The 19,497-nt window shown below is 42.2% G+C and overlaps 1 protein-coding gene across 5 annotated transcripts in view; it reads right to left on the reverse strand.

Moving 5' to 3' along the window:
* The window catches only part of KCND3 (potassium voltage-gated channel subfamily D member 3), a 320,209-nt gene that overhangs the window by 292,197 nt on the left and 8,515 nt on the right, over positions 1-19,497 (reverse strand). For all 5 annotated transcript variants that reach the window (XM_043963883.1, XM_043963884.1, XM_043963878.1 and 2 more), the window contains one exon: positions 14,723-15,904. In XM_043963883.1, the coding sequence (XP_043819818.1) occupies positions 14,723-15,828 (1,106 nt within the window). In that variant the 5' untranslated portion in view covers positions 15,829-15,904. The remainder of the gene's footprint in view (positions 1-14,722; positions 15,905-19,497) is intronic.

Raw genomic sequence — 19,497 nt, forward strand, 5'->3', positions numbered from 1 at the left:
ACACTCCACTCCCACCTCACCCCTCCTGCCAAATTGTCTATATCTGGTTTTGATATCTTTTTTTAAAGCAGTAGGTTTACCTTTGGATTCCTATTTGGTTGTCCGGGACAATATTAAAATCAGCTTATGTTCCTTGAAAACTAGCAGGTTAAGTGTGATAGAGGTTGAAGTGGGGGCAGGGGGTTTGGATGGATATGAAAATTTTGTCAGCCAGGTATTAAAAACCTGAGCTCAGATAATCAGAGTACCAGAGGGGGGAAAAAAACAGTAAGGGCTGAGTTCAAGAGATTGAATCAGGACCCCTGCCTTGAGGCAGAAGCATGAATAAATCGTTGACTCTCCCAACCCTTTCAGGGGGAGAAATTCTTCCACTTCATCTGCCTACCACCCCAAACACCATCAAATGCTGTTGTCCAGAATTGATGGTAATTTTTAAAAAGAGACAAATACACTGAATTCTAAATTGCCACTGAGAATAATGAGGACTCAGGAAGCTAGCAAGGGCTGAGCCGCTAGACTTGCTGGCATCGAGGGGAAGCCTTGCTGTGAGCTGGATGCAAATCAGAGAAAATGAGACTTGCAATTTTGCATTAATAGTCAGAAAAATGCAGAGAGAAAAGTTCTCCTTTTGGGTTTCTGAAGCAAACAAATAAGACACACAGTGTGTCGGTGGCTGAATTAGTTGGGGGAGATTGATGCACATTTCATATGTCAGGGAGCTGAATCCCCAAGAATGGAGCCAGTCTCCCAGAAAATGGCTTCTTTATATAGTTCTATCCATTTATTGTTTGATTGGACTTTCTGTATATTAAATTCAAGCTGCTCTCTAGCTCGTGGGTATTATGATGCGTTGACTCCACGGGAAATAATGAAGGTGATGGGATTTTATAGCATTGCATTACAAAGGAGGCGTCCCGGGTCTCATCCATCTCTCCATCAACAAGCTGGTATGGGAGGTGGCACTTATATTAAAATGATTTTTTCTGATCCAGCTTAATGATACTCGTTGGAGTCTCGGCACCAGGAATATGATTACATGGGCTAAATGTAATCTCCATCCCCTTCTCACCCTTTCCAATCCCTTATATGCCAGACCCCTGCTCCTCCCCCACCTGTCTGTTTATTGCCATGGAGCCAGGGAAAGAAAATTCCTTCTCAACTTCTCAAAGAAAATCTAGAGGCAGACAGACATCAATCCTACCATTGGGCAGAAGTTTTAAGGCAATGGTGATGAAGGCATACTTTGTGCCTATGAAGTTCATTGGTTGGAATACTCTGGGTCTCCCAAAACTAACTGTGAGATCTTTCCTGACTTGAAATCTGTAATGTATGCAATATCATGTTCGGGGTGTATCGAGGAATGTTTAGATGTGGTCTCTCCCCTCTAATAATGGGCAGTTTAAGAAAGACACAAAAATGAAGGACATGGTAGCAGGAGAATATAAACTTTTAAGACCAGACATGAATAGAAAAGAAGATATCAAGAAAGTTAATGGTTAAGAGCATTCCAATAGAACTTTAAAGATGTAGAAGTGCTCTTTCCCATTATAGGCTGACAGGAGGGATTTCATCCAAAAGACATCAAGATTCCTATATAGCTGCCTCAATTTCCCCACTTTGCAATGAAGATCTTAAGGATGATGCAAAATGAACATGAATCATCAAGTCATAATGGGAAAGGACTTTAGAGGTCATATGGTCCAATCCCCTCATTTTACAGATAAGGAAACTGAGGCCCAGAAAGGTTAGGAGACTGGCCCAAGGTCACCCATGCTGCAAGTAAAAGAACCAGTATTTGAACCCAGGACCTCTGTTTCTGATTTGTAGCCCTGAAAGTAGGTTTTTATAAACCCTGAAAGTGAAATATTTCTTTGGAGTGGTAGGATAACTGTTGTCTTACTTTTTGATAGGTTACCATATCTCCACTAGGACCATCCCTTCCAATTTGGGGGTGAAGTAGGGGAAAATCATAAAGATTAGCTTTCTAGTTCTTGAATATTAATATGAAAGCAGAGCACAAAAAGCCCCCCCAGGGAATGGGAGTTTTCCTGATTGGCTAAGGTTTGCACAGACTGGTAAAACCTCTAGCCTGTGTGCTTCACTAGGTAGATCTTGATGCCAACAGAAAGGGGTCTGGGGAGAAGGGGAGACAGGCTGGATTTGGGCAATAGACCAAAATATTCCAGATAGCTCTGGGGCCCCAGAGAATTATGACAAAGCTGTTGAAAATAGAAGACCAGGACTCAGCCTACGTACCTAGTTCGCCTAAAATAGGTTTAGTAAAATGCCAGACACACCCAGGCTTATCTGGAAAGATTTATTTTTATGTACTTTTTATTTCCCCATAGTAACATTTCTTTAATTAGTCTTTTATTCCTTGTAAATGATCCCCTGGAATCCACACCTGGTGGTAAGCAGGTGGGGCAGAGTGGGGAAAGAAGGGTCAGATCTTGGCTTGATTAACACCTCACAGCAGCAGCAAAGGAAACTTGGAGTTTGGGAGGCCTGGGGATCTGCCCACAGACAAAACACCGAGATTCCATTTAGTTAGTGGTATCGAGCCTTGGATGTGGATATTCAAAGATTACAACTGAGAAGAAGTCAGTGCTTGAGACAGTTTCCTAAGTGGAGACAGGCCCCACTTTTGATCTAGACCACAAAATTTTTTATGTGACCATCTTCTACCCAACAGGGAAGCCTGGACAGGAAAGGAGAAGGTCCTCAAGTTTGGATTGGACGAACTCCTCAGGTGGGAGAAACAGCAGTAGGGCAAGTAGCTGTAGACTGGCTCTGGATCTCTGGGGGAGAGGGAGGGCCAGACTGCCTCATATTTACAGGATTGTAAGGCAGAATAATTGCTGCTCCTGGGAAAGAATCATGTTTGTGTTTACTAGTAGTTTTGTAGCAGCAAAAATAAAAACAAAACACATAAAAGGAGAGAAGGAGGGGTAGAGAAGGAGAAAGAGACAGACAAAGAGAGGGAGGGGAAGAAAGAGAGACAGAGGAAGAGTGAGAGAGGGAGAGGGACGTAGGGAGAAGAAGAGAGGGACAGAAAGGGAGAAGGAAAGGGGGAGAGGGAGAGAGAAGACAGAAGAAGAAGAGGTGGACAGAGGGAGAGAAGAGGGACAGAGGAAGAGGGAGAAAGGGAGAGAGAAAAGAAGAGGGAGAATGAAGAAGAGGGAGGGGAGAGAGAGAACAAAAGAGAGGGAAAGAGGTGGTAAGCGTGAGAGGTAGGAAGGGCGAGAAGGGGATAGAAGGAGGGAGAGAAAGAAGGCAATGGAGGGAAAGAGGGAGGGAAGGAGAGAAAAGGGAGAGGAAGAAGGAGGGAAAGGGGAAGAGAGGAAAGGCTGAAGAGGGAGAGAGGGACAGGGGGAGAAAGGAAGAGGGAGAAAGGAAGAGAGAAAGAGGGAGAGAGAAGAAGAAGGAAAGGGGGAGAGAGAAGAGAGAGGGGGGAGAGGTGGAGAGGGAGAGAGAGGGAAGATAAGGGGACAGAATAAGGGAGTGAGAGAAAGAGGAAGACAGAAGGTGAGAGGAAGGAGGGAGAGAAAAGGGGAAAAGGACAGAGGAAGGGAGAAAGGGAAAGAGGAAGAGAAGGGGGGGGAGTAAATGAGTGTTTGATTATCCCTTGAGATTCTGGAAGGGAGCTACAAAAAGGGCAGCACCAGGGTTGGAATTAATTTCAAAAGGCAAGTTTCACTTCAGCTGGACCAAGGGACAATGCACCCAAGATCAAAGAAACAGCAAAGTTATTCCTGCTTGCAGATGGTCCCAACTTACTTAGACTCACAATGCTGTGTCTGCCATGACCTCCATAATGGGGCTTCTCGGGACTTTCTCTCTCCGTGCTGGAAATGTTGCTGCTCAGAAGCAGCAGTGTCAATCTGGAGACTGCGTGGTGCTGAGGATGGGACAGAGCTACAGAGCTTATCCCTCCATCTCCTGCCCCTGCCTTGTGGGCAATTGCCCCGTCTGGGAAATTGTGTTTTTCCCTCTCTCACAGGGCTAACCATTCCTAAGCATCCAAAGCCTGAGCTAAGTATGCTAATTCTCGTACTGCTGGAGGGAGATATTATCAAGGCACTTGTCCTTCCTAAGCAGCCCCAGCCCTGCCTGAGAGTCTGGAAAAATGACAGGCAGTGTGGGATAGCAGGCAGAGAATGAAATGTGTCATCAGAAATCAGTTTTGAGTCTTAGCTCTATACCATAGAACCCTAGAATCTCAGAGTTGGAAAAGATCTCTAGAGGTGGTGATGTGGACAGAGAGCCAAACCTGGAGTCAGGAAGTTTGTTGCTTAGTCGATCAGTTATGTCTGACTCTTCACAAACCCATGGACCACAGCATGCCAGGCCCTTCTATCCTCCACTATCTTCAGAAGTCTGTCCAAGATCATGTTTATTGCTTCTATGAGACTATCCATCCATCTCATTCTCTGCCATCCCCTTTTCCTTTTGCCTTCAATCTTTCCAAACATGAGGGTCTTTCCCAGTGAGTCCTGTCTTCTCATATGTGGCCAAAGTACTCAAGCTTCAGCTTCTGTTTTTGACCTTCCAATGAACAGTCTGAGTTGATTTCTTTAAATATTGACTGATTTGATCTCCTAGATGTCCAAGGGACTCTCAGAGGTCTTCTCCAGCACAACATGAAAGTGTTGATTCTGTGGTGCTCAACCTTCACTATAGTCCAACTCTCACAGCCATAGATTGCTACTGGAAAAACCATAGCTTTGACTATATGGATCTTAGTCAGCAAGGTGATGTCTCTGCTTTTTAGCATGCTGTCCAGATTTGCCATAGCTTTCCTTGCAAGAAGCAAGCCTCTTTTAATTTCATGGCTGCAGTCACTGTCTGCAGTGATCTTTGAGCCCAAGAATATAAAATTTGACACTGTTTCCATTTCTTCTCCCTCTATGTGCCAGGAAGTGATGGGACCAGTTGCCAAGATCTTAGGTTTTTTTTAATGTTAAGCTTCAAGCTTACTTTCCTCTTTCACCCTCATCAAGATGCTTCTTAATTCCTCTTTACTTTACTTTACATAAGAGTGCTATCATCTTCATATCTCACATCACTGATATTTCTCCTAGGAATCTTAATTCTGGCTTTTGATTCATCCAGCCTGGCATTTTGCGTGATGTACTCTGTATATAAGTTAAATAAATGAGGTGACAATATGCAGCCTTGTTGTATTTCCTTTCCAATCTTAAACCAATCAGTTGTTCCACGTTCAGTTCTAACTGTTGCTTCTTGACCTGCATCCAGGTTCTTCAGGAGACAAGTAAGATGATCTGGTAATCTCATCTCTTTGAGGATTTGCCACATTCTGTTGTGATCCATACAATCAAAGTTAGGAAAATATGAGTTTAAATGTGATCTCAGACACTTATTAGCTGTGTGACCCTGGGCAAATCACTTAACACTATTTGCCTTAGTTTCTTCATCTGTAAAATGAGCTGGAGAAGGAAATGACAAACCACTCCAGTATCTTTACCAAGAAAACCCCAAATGGGGTCACGAGGAGTCAGACATGACTGAAAAGACAGAACAACAGTATCTGAAGAGACCCATCATATTGCCAAAGATAATTAAAAAAGAAAATGATAAATGTTGTAGGGACTGTAGGAAAATAGGTGCATGATGTACTGTTAGTGGAGCTGTGAATTGGACTAGCTATTCTGGAAAGTAATTTATTAAACAGTGTGTGCCTTGTACCCAGATCTATAGCAGTATATCTCTATCCATGTCTATATCTTTGCTTATATCTGTACCTATTCCTATATCTATATCTGCTAGTTCTCTATCAAAGAGAGACTAAAGAAAGATGACAAGGTCCTATATGTAAAAAAAAATGACAGAAACTCTTTTGGTAGTGGCAAAAACCTGGCAATTAAAGGGATTCCGAACCATTGGGAGAATGAGTAAATAAATTGTAATATACCCAGGTGATAGAATAGTCTTGTGTTGTAAGAAATGAGGTAATAGATGATTTCAAGGAGACATGGGAAGACTTGTACAAACTGATACAGAATAAAGTGAGCAGAACCAAGGACAATTTATAACATAACAATAGCATAGATATTATAAAAACAAACAATTTTGAGGATTTTTATAACTTGTGGAAGAATGAAGTGAGCATCACCAGAACAATTTATACAATAACAACAATAATGTGAAGACAATTTGGAAAACTGTAAGAACTATGATCAATACAATGACCATCCATGATTCCAAAAGAGCAAAAATAAACCATACTATCCATCTCCTGACAGAGATTTAAGGTGCAGAATCAGAAATATTTTTACATATAGCCAATGAGGGAATTTTGCTTGACTATCCATATTTGTTATAAATAATTTGTTTTTCTTTTGTTTTCTTTGTTTCTCTTCCCTCCCCTGCATGGGGTAGGGAGTGGGATGTAGGAAGCTTTTGCTAATAAGTACACTTTTTTAAAAAAAGGGGGTGCTACAGGTGTGGAATACTGCATGCACTTTCAGATGTTATTGCTACATTATTAGCTTTTCTTTGTTACAAGAGATCTCTCATTGAGTCTGGATAATCTATAAATGTTTGTAATGCAAAAAACAAAGCAGGTAGGGAGAGAGAGAGAGAGAGAGAGAGAGAGAGAGAGAGAGAGAGAGAGAGAGAGAGAGAGAGAGAGAGAGAAATTGAGAAGCTCCTTGTAACAGTTGGTCATCCAATCATTCAATCTCTGCCAGCAGGAAGGGAGAACCCACTGTGGCCTGAGGCAGCCCATTCCATTTTTGGATAACACTAATTGCTAGCAAGTTTTGTTTGTTTGTTTGTTTTTTCTTTTTTCTTTTTTTTTTTACTGACATCAAGCCGAAATCTGCTTCTCTGCAACTTGCCCCTGTTGCTACCAGTTTTGTCCTCTGGAGCCAAGCAAAATAAGTGTAACCCCCCCCCCACCTCAAATGAGAGCCCCTCAAATAACTGAACAGAGTGATCATGCATAGATAGTGCAGTGAATAGAGTGCTGGGCTCAGAGTCAGGAAGACCTAAATTCAAATCTAGCCTTGGACACTTATTGACAGTGTGACCCTGGACAAGTCTGTCTGCCTCAGTTTCCTCATCTGTAGAATGAAGATAATAATAATGCCTACCTCCCAAGGGTGTGAGGAGCAAATGAAATAACATATGCAAAGTGTTTTGCAAACTTTAAAGTACTACATAAATGTTAGCTATGCTTATTTTCATTATTAGTCATTTCTGTATTTAGGGGCCATATCTCTCCTACTAGACTGCAATTCTCTGAGGTCAGGAAATGTCATCTTTTTAGTTTTAATTTAATTTAATTTAATTTTTGGTGAGGCAATTGGGGTTAAGTGACTTGCCCAGGGTCACATAGCTAGTAAATGTCAAGTGTCTGAGGCCAGATTTGAACTCAGGTCCTCCTGAATCCAGGGTTGATGCTCTATCCACTGCTCCACCTAGCTTCCCCATTGTCATCTTTTTTTAAAAATTCAAAGTGAACAATAAGGTGCATGATACACAAAGCAGACATTTGCTAGCCTCCTGACCTCAGACAAGTCATATCACACAGTCTCAGTTTATTCATCTATAATATGGGGAAAAGAATATTTGATGCTATCTACCTCACAGCCTTGTTGTGAGGAAAACACTTTAGCCATAAAATGTTTTGTAAATGAAAACTTCATTTAAAAAAGTAAAAAAAAAAATAAGTCACCTAGAGTTGTAGAATAGCTAAGTCATAGAACCAAAGAACTGAAAGGAACCGCGGAGGCTGGGGGAGCTAATTCAAATATGAACACACATCCCCCCTACAGCAACATTGCCTATAGGTGGTCATTCAGACCTCCAGTGATGAAGAGCCCACTTCCCTTCTGGCACTGCCCATTTTACTTTTGGAAAGTTCTAATGAGTTGGAAGCTTTTCCTTCTATCAAACCTAAATCCACCTCTGTAACCTGTACCAATATCCTATAGCTTCAAATAAACAAACAAATGAAAGTATTGCTCAGAGCCCTTCCCTCTGAGACAGATAAAAACAAGTCAAATTTCCAAAATTTTGAATTATATTTTGTTATGAAAATGCTTGTTTATTCCATAAATTAAAAATCAATAAATAAAAGGAGAAAAAAGGAAAAAAAATCTGATGCCTCATATATAATAACATGTGGAAATATAACAGCCCTTGAAATACTTGAAGACAACAGGTCTCCCTTAAGGAGAGGTGTGCTGGTAAATGCTTCACAAGTGGCTCAGTGAAAAAAATGTTTGCAGGACACATTTTTAAGTTTAATCTGAATTATTAACATTTTCTCAATCACTTTCTTAAGTCTAGATGAATGATGGCAAACTCAAATGGAAACCGGGCCAATAAACTGTACATAAGGATTCTTCTACCGATGACTTACAAAATCACATATTAACATTTTCTATGTTTTATTGTGTTTTTATTTATTTTGTTAAATATTTCCTAATTACATTCCATTCTGGTTCAGATGTATAGTGTTGGGGGCCACACGTGGCCAGAGGTTTGACACCTCTGGTCTAGGCAATCAATGAAACAAATCAAGCCCTGATTTGTAATATTTGCCCATTTCTTAAGTGTAAATGCTCACACTGAAAATTTAACAATCAGCTCTCATGGTAAGAGCTGGCTCTAGCAAATCCCTATAAGACATTTCTTTCCCAGACTAAACTTTCCTAGCTCCTTTGATCAACTCTCTTATGATATGAAGCCAAGGACTGTTAACATTCTGGTCTCCCTTCTTTGGATACTCTCTAGCTTATCAAAATTCTTCCTAAAATGCAGTCCACAACACTCCAGGTATGGTCTGACTAGGTCAGAGCACATTGAGACCCTCACCTCTCCGTCATACATATCCTTATCCGTCTCTCAGAATAGCCTAAGATTTCTAAGTAGTGATCCGATTTTGGAATACATAAGTAGCCAAAGACAGAGAAGGTCAAGAACTGGAAGTCCACTGGCCTAAGTAAGTTGACCCCAATTCAGCAAGGCCTAAAGATGGCCCTATAGAATGAATTTGACTACACTGACTTATCTTCCCCAAACACTATACTGAGATTGTTTCATGTAGAATTTTTTAAAAATGTAGAATTCAATTCCATTCAATAAACCTTCATTAAATACCTACTTTGTACCAGGTTTTGTTGCTAGGCATCACAAGGGCGAAAAAAAGGAAATCAGTGGAACAGATTATTTATACAATATTTGGAAGTAATTATATTGTAGTGACTTGGATAAGAAGTTACTATTTGATAAAAATTTCTTAGGGAATACTAGAAAGTAGACTGGCAGAAACTAGGTATAGACCAACATCACACACCATGTACTAAGATATGTTCTAAATGGATAAGTGATTTAGACATTAAGAATGACATCATAAACAAATTAGAGGATGCAAAGTTAAGTGACCAAACCAGGAGAACAATTTACACTATAACACCAACAGTATTTAAAAAAACATTTTAAGAGACTTCAGAATTTTGATCAGGGCAATGACTGACCATGATGTCAGAGGACTAATAATGATGTATTTACTTCGTGACAGAGAGGCTCAAGAATATGGATAAGTTTTTATGTTTACGCACATGTATATATGTATGTGTACACACACACTTGTGCAGGAATTTGTTTTGCTTAGCTACACTTATTTGTTTTGAGTTTTTTCCTCTTTTTTTTTCCAAGGAGGGAAACAAGAGAAAAAAGATTTTTTTCTTAAAAAATTTTAAAATTAAAAAAAAATAGAACAGAGGATCATAGATTTAGAGCTGGAAGGGACCTAGAATGTCATCTAGTCCATTTCATCTATAAAATGAGGAAATTGAATCCTAAAGAGGTCAAGTGACTTGCCTAAGGTCATACAAACCTGGGGTTAGAATTCAAGCTGTCTAACTCCAAAATTAGCACCTCTATAAGGAGGAGAATTAAATACAACTTATGGAGACAACAAAGAGGAGAGGAGGAGGAGGAAAAAGTAGAGGAACCAGGAAAAGCCTCAAGCAAGAGCTAACACGATCTAAGCCTTGAATAGAATTTAGGCTTCCCAGAGCTGGAGGACGAGCATTCTTGGCATGGGAGATGGTCTGTATTTCCCTCATTCTGCCTGTACCTCGAGTTAGCCTGGAACATTATGATTCCTTGCTGTGATGTGAGTCTGTCCCCACCCACAGAAACTTCAGCCCTTGGGAACTGTCTGCTTGTTGTTAATTTCCTTAAGGGAAAAAGCCCTTGGCTGTCTGAAACCCAGAGGGTGCATTATGAGCACAATCTACAGGGCAAGGTTCCAGGGACAATCTGGGCTGCATGGTGCTCCCCTGCCAAGCTGTAAGACACCTAGAGAGGTGAGGACTAATAAGAATTCATATTTCTTTCTGTAGTGCTTTATGATTACAGGGCGCATAACATGCAGTATTCCAATTAATCCTCTCCACAACCCTGTGAAATTAATCCCTTCATTTTACAGATAGGGAAAATGAGTCTCAAAGCAGCTAAAGAGATCTGCCAAGAAGATCCCATTGAAAGAAAAGGGCAGCCCTCAGACTGGAGCCCAGGTTTTCTGACCACAAGACCAGTCCTCTATCCATTATAGCTTTCTGTAGGTGAATTCCGGGATCCATCCACAGGGAATAAGTCAGAATAGCCAACTGGAAGATTAACTAAAAAAGTCTCTTTGATGCAGTTTCTTAGGGTTGGAAAACTCCTCCAGATTCTTGTCTGCAAAATTCTTCAAAACTTGTGTTAGTTCTTGGTTATTGATCCTCATAAGCTCAACCCCTGGGACCTCTTGGGATTAGACAGTCTGTGGAGTCGAAATAGTACTGAAGTAGGAATCAAAAGGCTTGGGAGTTCTGGTCCCACTTACCATCTAGGTGACCTTTGGCCATGCTACTGACCCACTCTGAGCCTGTTTATCTTTCTATCAAGTCAGGGCAATAATACCTATTAACTCTTTCTATAAACCGAAGGTAAGGTTAGGGGAAATTTCCTCACTAAGATTTCCTTTAACTAATGGAATCATGGGTATGGTTAAAAAAAAAAGTACCTATTGTAATGTTTAAGAAAAATGATAGGGCAGCTAGGTGGCACAGTGGATAAAGCACCAGCCCTGGATTCAGGAAGACCTGAATTCCAATGTGGCCTCGGACACTTGACATACTTGACACTTACTAGCTATGTGACCCTGGACAAGCCACTTAACCCCCATTGCCTTGCAAAAAAAAAAAAAGAAGAAGAAGAAGAAGAAGAAGAAGCAAGATGATATATTTAACTTATATCAGATTGTTTTCTGTCTTGGGGAAGAGGGAGGGAAGGGATGGAGAGAGAAAAATTTGGAACCTAAAAATCTTATAAAAACAAATGTTGAAAACTATCTTTACATGTAACTGGAAAACAATAAAATACTTTTGTGATAAAAAAATAAAGAAAAAAGAAGAAAAAGGAAAGATGATATATTTAAAAGCACTTTGGAAAACTATAAAGCGCCAATTCATTGTAATGTAGTATAATTCAATTCAGTTCAATGAACATTTGCTAATTTGTCAACATTTTTAATTATGTGACCCAGAAATCTTAAAGCAGTATCCAAATGCTAGCTATTATCTATTAAGGGATAAAGACATGAAAAATGGCAATCCCTTCCCTCAAAGAGCTTAGAGTCTAATGGGGGGGGAAAGAAGGGAATGAATATAGTACATCCACAAATAAATATGACTCATGGGGAAGAGGTGGTGGGAACACATTTTTATTATTACTAAAATGAAATGTAAGCTTCTTTATCGTAGAGACCGTTTCATTCTTGCTGAAGTTAAGCTGTTTGTCCAGTTATATAGTCTTTATGTGCCAAATGTAGGACTTCAGCTCAATTCTTCCTGTTGCTAAGGCCAGCCAGCTACTTACTCTACTGCCTTTGCCATGACATGCTTAAGTCTACAGACAGTTATGCAGCATGGTGGATGGAGGGCTGGCCTTGCAGTCAGGAAGACCTGAGTTCCAATTCTACCTCAGATACTCACTATCCATATGACTATGGGCAAGTCACTTAATTTCTCTCAGCCTCAGTTTCCTCATCTGTAAAATGGGATAACAATAGCACCTGCCTCCCAGGGTTGCTGTGAGGATTAAATGAGATAATATTTGGAAAACATTTTTAAAACCCCATATAAATGCCAGTGGTTATTATTGTTGCTGTTGTTTTTAGGTTAGAATGAGGATTGCCTTTATCCTTAGTAACAATTTGAGGTAGCTAGTTGTCCATAATATCTTCATCTGCTGGGTATAGTAAAAACTTCACTATTCAGAACCCAGCCTGCTGAAATGGTTACCTTCATGAAAGTGTGTGTGTGTGTGTGTGAGAGAGAGAGAGAGGGGGTAGGTCAGAGGGGAAGAGGAGGAAGATCCTCTTTGACAACAAATCAGTAGCCCCTGAACACCTTGAAAGAAGGGAACATATGAGAAAGTCAGACCCAAAGTTTACTCTGGGTGCCCTAGAAATGGTGGAACGAAAGGAAAGCTCTGGAAGACCAACAATATTGGCAGGCCAACAGCCCCTTTCTCCCTCTAAAAACTCCCAAAACAAAAGCAAGAAATAAAAAGCAAAACAGGGATAATGGTGTCATATGATTGGCAGACTCTGAGCCTAATAGTGCTTCCTTGGATTGTAAGGGATCCCCACTAAAATGGTCTTTAGGCAGAGAATGAATGATCTGTAACACTGAGGGGATACGGATTGGTTGTTCTGATATGGGTTGGCCTGGATGGCTTCTGAAGTCTATCCAACTCTGGGATTTTGTACCATTTTTAATAAACCCTGGAAGAACACAATACTCTTTATAAAGACTAATTTGATGCATCTCACCTGCTTCTGTCTGGGCCACTGGCTACATTCAGGCCTCTTTCTCCCCTTTCCTTTCCCTTCTGTTTTTTGGCTTCCTATTTCTTGCCTAATTCAGGCATTCCAGTGTTATGAATGCTCCATCCTGAGAGTTGGAATCCCAAGAATCTCTAATACTACCAACATCTGGATAGTCAGACACCCTGTACACCTTGGAATTTATACAAAGTTCTGCAATGGCTTGTCTGGGAAGAAGTTACCCTAGACTTTTAGAACAATAGTCACAGGACTACTTACAGAGCCCATCTGTTGGGCTTAAGGATTCCCCTTCCACAAGGCTCTTACTAAAGGATAGAGACCCTGGGAAATGAGAGGCAGCATAGTGTCCTAGATAGAACACTGGACTCAGGAGTCATGAAGGAACAGCTTGGCCAACTAGTCACCCACTCCAAGAAAGGTAGAAATTCTTATTTACCCTGGTTGCTATTTACAGTCAGTAAGGCCCTTCACCTGAAAAGATCCAGCTAGGGAGCCAAAGGGCAAACCCCTATTAAAGAGGCTGCCAGATTCTGCTGCCTTGGCTCTCATCAGGCTCTTTGACACCAGAGATGGCCAACGACATCCTTCTTCTCTCTTTTCTCCTCTCTCTCCTCCCCCTTGTGACTCGTAGCTTCCCAGACCCAGCAGAATGACAAATGTAATCATTTTAAAAGGTCCCATCACCTGCTCAGTCATTCCCAATAAGCTCACACAGCACTATGGAAAGACTGACACCCGAGTCGTAGGGCCTCCGCCAGAAGAAAAAAAAGAAAAATCAAATCACTGGGATGCAACCAACAGAATTGTCAAGACCAAATAAAAAGCTTCATGAATTCTCCATCAGCAATATAACGCTTTCTGGCCTAAGCAAATATAGACCCAGCATATGAATTGTGATAGGATTGCATTAGCCTCAACAACTTCCAACGGCTGGAGCAGAAACCCCGAAGAAATACATGTTTCTATAAAGCTGACTTTATTGGTTCTAATCCTGTTAGGGGGAAGGCTGTAATCTCCTTCTCTGTAAGCCCCCTTCCTCTGATGGAAGGTTTCACATTCGAGAAGCATAAATACATTTCTGTGACCTCAGAAGAAACAGAGAAAAAAGAACCCAGACTGGATGGATGAGGAGTTCCCCATCCCTCTCCATCCTAAGTCTACCTCTCACCTCTCTCTAAGACCACTACTCCCATTGTGTCTGACCACATGATTTGTTCCGATCAAGTCACAATCACCCAGGTGTCCTGTGCTGTTTAGTCACACGTGAACGAGAACGAAGAAAAGAGGGTCATTCATCTTTTGGGAGGGGGTGGGGCCTTGTGCTTCCTAGGAGCCCAAGTTCAGCAACACAGAAAGTCTGCCCAGTGCCCCCCCCCAGCTCCTGAGAGCCCACAGAGGAGAAAGAGGCACAGTACAAGCAAAACAACCTTCAAATATGCTAGGGGGGGGGGGGAATTCTACACAAGAGGACTCCACAAGCGAATTCTGTCTTCAGTTAACTAGAGCAATGCAAACGTACATCCTCCCCAAAGCAAATCACTGGCGCTTCTCGCTTCCTGCCAGAGGTTCGTTCAAGCCTTCAAGGACCCAACACAGGCTATTCAGCTAAAAATAAAATGGTCAACTTGGCCTATAAACTTTAGAAAATAGATTTCAGGCTCCAGCCACCAGCATCTGGTCAGCCCTTTCCTTCATTCAGTCCCCTCAGAAGCCAGGGCTCCCATATGCTTTGCTCTTCTGAGTTGGGAAGCATCCTCCTGGCTCCTGAGGAGCTTGTGTAAGATCTCACATCCTCATTTCCCCACTCCAAGCCTGCACCGACCGCCCCCACAGGTTGTGAGCAGTACTTACCCCAGTGTAGTCATGGTGACAATGGTATACCAAAAGGAAGCCGGGATGCTTGTGAATTTGCTGGCAGAAGAACCCTTCTCGGCATAGAACATCACAGTGGCAAAGATGATGATAGCCATGGTGAGGGAAAAGAGAAGGAAGCCCAGCTCTGAAGCGCAGCTTTTCAGCGTGTAACCCAGGATTCGCAAGCCCTGGGAATGCCGAGAGAACTTGAAAATTCTGAAGACTCGGAAGACCCGTAGCGTGACAAAGGCGCCAGACACATCCTCGTTGTTGGTCATCACCAGCCCAATGTAGTAGGGCATGATGGCCACCACATCAATGATGCTCATCACACTCCGGATGAAGCGGTAGCGGCTGGGGGCCGCGAAGAGCCTCAGCAGGTACTCCACAGTAAAGATCATGACACAGGCCGTGTCCAGACAGAAGAAGGCCACCGCGTAGCGCTCGCCACAGGGCAGCTCCTTGTTCCCGGGTACCGTGCCGCAGGGCACTGTCTCCACCACGTTAGTGATGACGGAAACTGCGATGAAGAAGCCCGTGACATAGTAGAAGACCAAGGCCAGCGTGCTCGTGTGCGGGTTCTCAAAGGCCCGCCACATGGTCTGGCGGAAACTGAGCGACGGCAGGGACTCCTGGTTGTTCTCAGAGTCATTGTCATCCATCAGACGCTCAGCATTCTCCCGCTTGCGATCCTTGTACTCTTCGTAACAACAGTCCCCGATGATCTCGGGAAGGATGCCGTAGAACGCCAGCTCGTCGTCGTAAGCCGAGATGCACTCGTAGCGAGGGTAATGCAGCTTCCCCGTGCGGTAGAAGTTGAGGACGCAGCGGAATACCTCTGGGTCTCGGTCAAAGAAATACTCCTTGGTGTCCTCATTGAAAAAGAATTCCTTCTCCGTGCTGCCAAGCAGGGTGTCGGGGTAGCGCTCCAGGGTGGTCCGCCACGTCTGGAACCTGCGCCCGCTCACGTTGAGGATGATCAGTTCATCTTGCCTCTTGTTCTTGTCGGCCGGGGCCAGGGGCATGGGGCAGTTGGCCACGGGCATCCAGCCAATGGCTGCCGCCCTGGCAAAGGGCAGCCAAGCTGCGACTCCAGCAGCCATGGTGACGCCAGCTCTCAGGACAAGTCACTGTGTCTTGGAAAAGTCACCCTCCAGCTCGGAGTTAGCTCAGCAACCCCTGCAGGAGAGAGCAGAGAAAGGGTCGGGGTGTTAAGTCAGAATGGAGAGAAGGAAAAGGTAAAAGACTGAGGACAGGGCTAAGCTACGAGTGACAAAAAAAATTAAGAGTTTTTATTATCTAAAGGCAAATACAGTGGACTATAAGAAACAACAACAACAACAACAACAACAACAACACAAAGGCAGGGCCAAATTGCTCTTTTCCTTTCCATTCCATAAGCAGTATCCAGGACAGCTAGCAGAAGTGCCTACCTGACAGATGCTGGTGACTCACTGACAAATTGTCAAGTTCCAAGAGAACTCGGAAGCATTGGAAAGGGAAGCGTCCTCAACGACGCAGGCTATAATCAGCTCCGAAAGGTTATGGCCCGATTACAAATTTAAATTGGGAATGATTTCTCATTAAAAGAATTTAAAAGTGGGATAAACACGCTAATTTTTATTTGTTTCTTCACTAACCAAGGCAATTAGGAAGTTGGGGGGCAGAATGAAGAGAAGGAGCAGGAATAAACATTTTCCTTCTATTCATTTCCCTAGCCAATAAGGCGAGGTGTCCCAATTAGATCAGATAAATCCTACTTGCTCCTTGTGCCAAATGTCCGGGGGCTAAGCCCACTGCCGTGTTGACCTACCTATGCCTTCACTTTCATCTCACAAGCGGGGGAATGAATGACTCCCCCTCTCACCCCTTCAGGGCCTAACCTACAAATGGGACAAGTATAGTAGGTGCTTATTTAATGCATGTTTTGTCAAGAGACCTGGGATACTGGTTCTCAAACTTTTTGAGCCTGAAAATTCCCTTTTAATATATAAGAAAATGTCAAGCACTCCCTCTCCCCCATAGTACTTGAATTATTAGTATCTATTGATTGCAGAAGTACATAAAGATAAAACGGCAATCACTGGAATATGTATGGACTTGTGGACTCAATACAATAACTCTGTCCCCATCATCCACTAGGGGTCTATGGCACAGGGGTTAGAAAACACTGCTTTCAAAGAAAGACTCAGAATAAAACAGTGAAGATGTGAAAACCTATGGGGCAGGGGGCAGCTAGGAGGCGAAGCACTGGCCCTGGAGTCAGGAGTATCTGATTTCAAATTTGGCCTCAGACACTTAACACTTACTAGCTGTGTGACCCTGGGCAAGTCACTTAATCCCAATTACCTCACTAAAAAAAACGAAAAAAAGAAAAAAGAAAAAACAAAGAGAAAACCTATGGGGCATTGGTCCTTGGTTTATCTGTATTTATCTGTGTTCTATAACTCTTGGTCCCCTTAGAGAAGGCTGCCTTGTACTTGGAGTGACCTCCAGATTCTTGGCCTCTCTGGCCCATTTCTTTGGGGGGGGGCAATGGGAGTTAAGTGACTTGCCCAGGGTCACACAGCTAGTAAGTGTCAAGTGTCTGAGGACAGATTTGAACTCAGGTCCTCCTGAATCCAAGGCCGGTGCTTTATCCACTGTGCCACCTAGCAGCCCCTCCCTAGCCCATTTCTAATGTGGTCTTTGCCTCCTCACTGGACTCTTGTCAAGTATATAGCCATGCACAACTCAACCCCAGTCTCTCCTGCTTCCACGCATAGATACCCTTTCTGAAACTTCATTACCTCTTCCAGCAGCTTACTGGTCTTTCAGCTATCATGTTTAAACATCAATTCTTTGATCTTCAATGTGTATCTCCTACTTATACATGTTAATTCTAAGAGCAGACCTCCATGTGGATGCCCTGGCCACAAATATTCTCCATACAGGATACATACTCAGGCCCATTCTTCCCACTGAATGGGAATTTGTGGAAGAGTGAGCTCAGGGTTAATGAGGGAAATGTTCTATAGTTACTGTTACCACATAACTATTTAATTTTGCAATGTGGGTTTCAAGGTGGACTGGAAACAGGCAGAGAATATCCATACATGCTCTGCTTAAAACCTATGTTAAAATCAAATGCTATTGTTATATGGGGAGGAAAAAGCCAACTTTCCATTACATGTGATGATGGGTGGATTCGGGGGCTCAGACAATCCAAAAGAATGGATAATCCAAAAATTAAAGCTATTTGGCTTTGAAATGTTTTATCATCTTGGAATACTTGATCATCTCAACCCTATGCTTCAACTCCAAAAGTCTAAGCCCACTATTCTGGTTGGTCACACAACTACTGAGTACTAGGAATTCAAACTTAGGTTAAAAAAGCATATTTTCTTTTCTAATTATTTAGTCAATGATGATAACCAACCATTCATATTAAGGTAGACAAAATATTTTCCTCACAAAAAAACAAAACAACAAAAATAAACCCTGTGCAGTACCAAAGGCAAATATGATTATCCCAGAAATACAGAATCTTGATTGGAAAGAACTAAAGGTAATAGTAATAATAATCTTTACAAGGCACTTGAAGGTTTGCAAAGCACTTTATCACTTTCATCCACACAATCTTAATGTAAGGTAAGATATTATTTTCCTCATTTTACACATGGGGAAACCAGTTAAGAAACTTTAAGTGATTTGCTCAGGGCTACATAGGTAGTAAATGTCTGAGACAGGATTTGAACTCATGTCTTCCTGTGTTCCTCTATCCACTGTGCCACCTAGCTATAAGAATCCTTTCTACCATATTATTGACAAGTGTTGTTGTTCAGTCATTTCAGTTGTGTATGACTCCTCATGACTCCATTTGAGGTTTTCTTGGCAAAGATACTGGAGGGGTTTGTCATTGCCTTTTCCAGCTAATTTTACAGATTAGCAAACTGAGGCAAACAAGGTTAAATGACTTTCCCAGGGTCTGAGGCCAAATTTGAACTCAGGTCTACCCAACTCCAGACCAGGCACTCTATCCCTCCATTCACCACTATGCCTAGTTGCCTATCCTTTAGAATTAGCTATTCAGCATCTACTTGGCACCCTTACAAGAGAGGGTACCTATAACCTTCCAAAGCAACTTTATAAAGTTTTTCCTTACATTGAACCAAAATTCCTTTTTGTACCATCTCCACCCATTGTTCCTGATTCTGTCAGGCAGGGCCAAACAGAGCAAATCTAATCCCTTGTTTTAATTAATTTTATTAATTATTTTAAGAAAATAAGTTACTTTTATTTCTGCCTTTTGATTTTTATGTCACATCCTTTCCAAATAGGTCTGATCCCCTTTCCTACTCAGCAACAACCATATAAACTATCTCAGCAGAAGGGTTAAACCAGGTTGAGGGTAAGTTATAGGACTCAAACCTGTTGGAGAGTTAGGAGGATGTCTACCCCAAGCATGTGAAGACTTTCCCCAGTGGAATGGTAGGGTGAAAACAATCGGTCCCAATGGCTATGAAGGTGGCTGAAGCAGGCGCTATGGAGTGCTTAGAGCTTGGGCAGGCATCGAAGATGCTACAGGCATCCACTGCATCCTGAACCATTGCAAGTTGTCTTAACTTTTGTCCTGTCACTGGACTTCAATGACTTTAGAAAAGAGAGTGAGGCTGAGGACTTTATGCATCTCTGCCTCACTTAAATCCAATTTGTGCTTGAGCTAAGACATCACCCGATGGGGTCATTGGTCCTCTTCAAAACAAAGGACAGACAACAAGGATCTCTTGTTC

Source organism: Dromiciops gliroides, chromosome 4 (assembly GCF_019393635.1).
Source record: "Dromiciops gliroides isolate mDroGli1 chromosome 4, mDroGli1.pri, whole genome shotgun sequence".
Classification (NCBI taxonomy): Eukaryota; Metazoa; Chordata; class Mammalia; order Microbiotheria; family Microbiotheriidae; genus Dromiciops; species Dromiciops gliroides.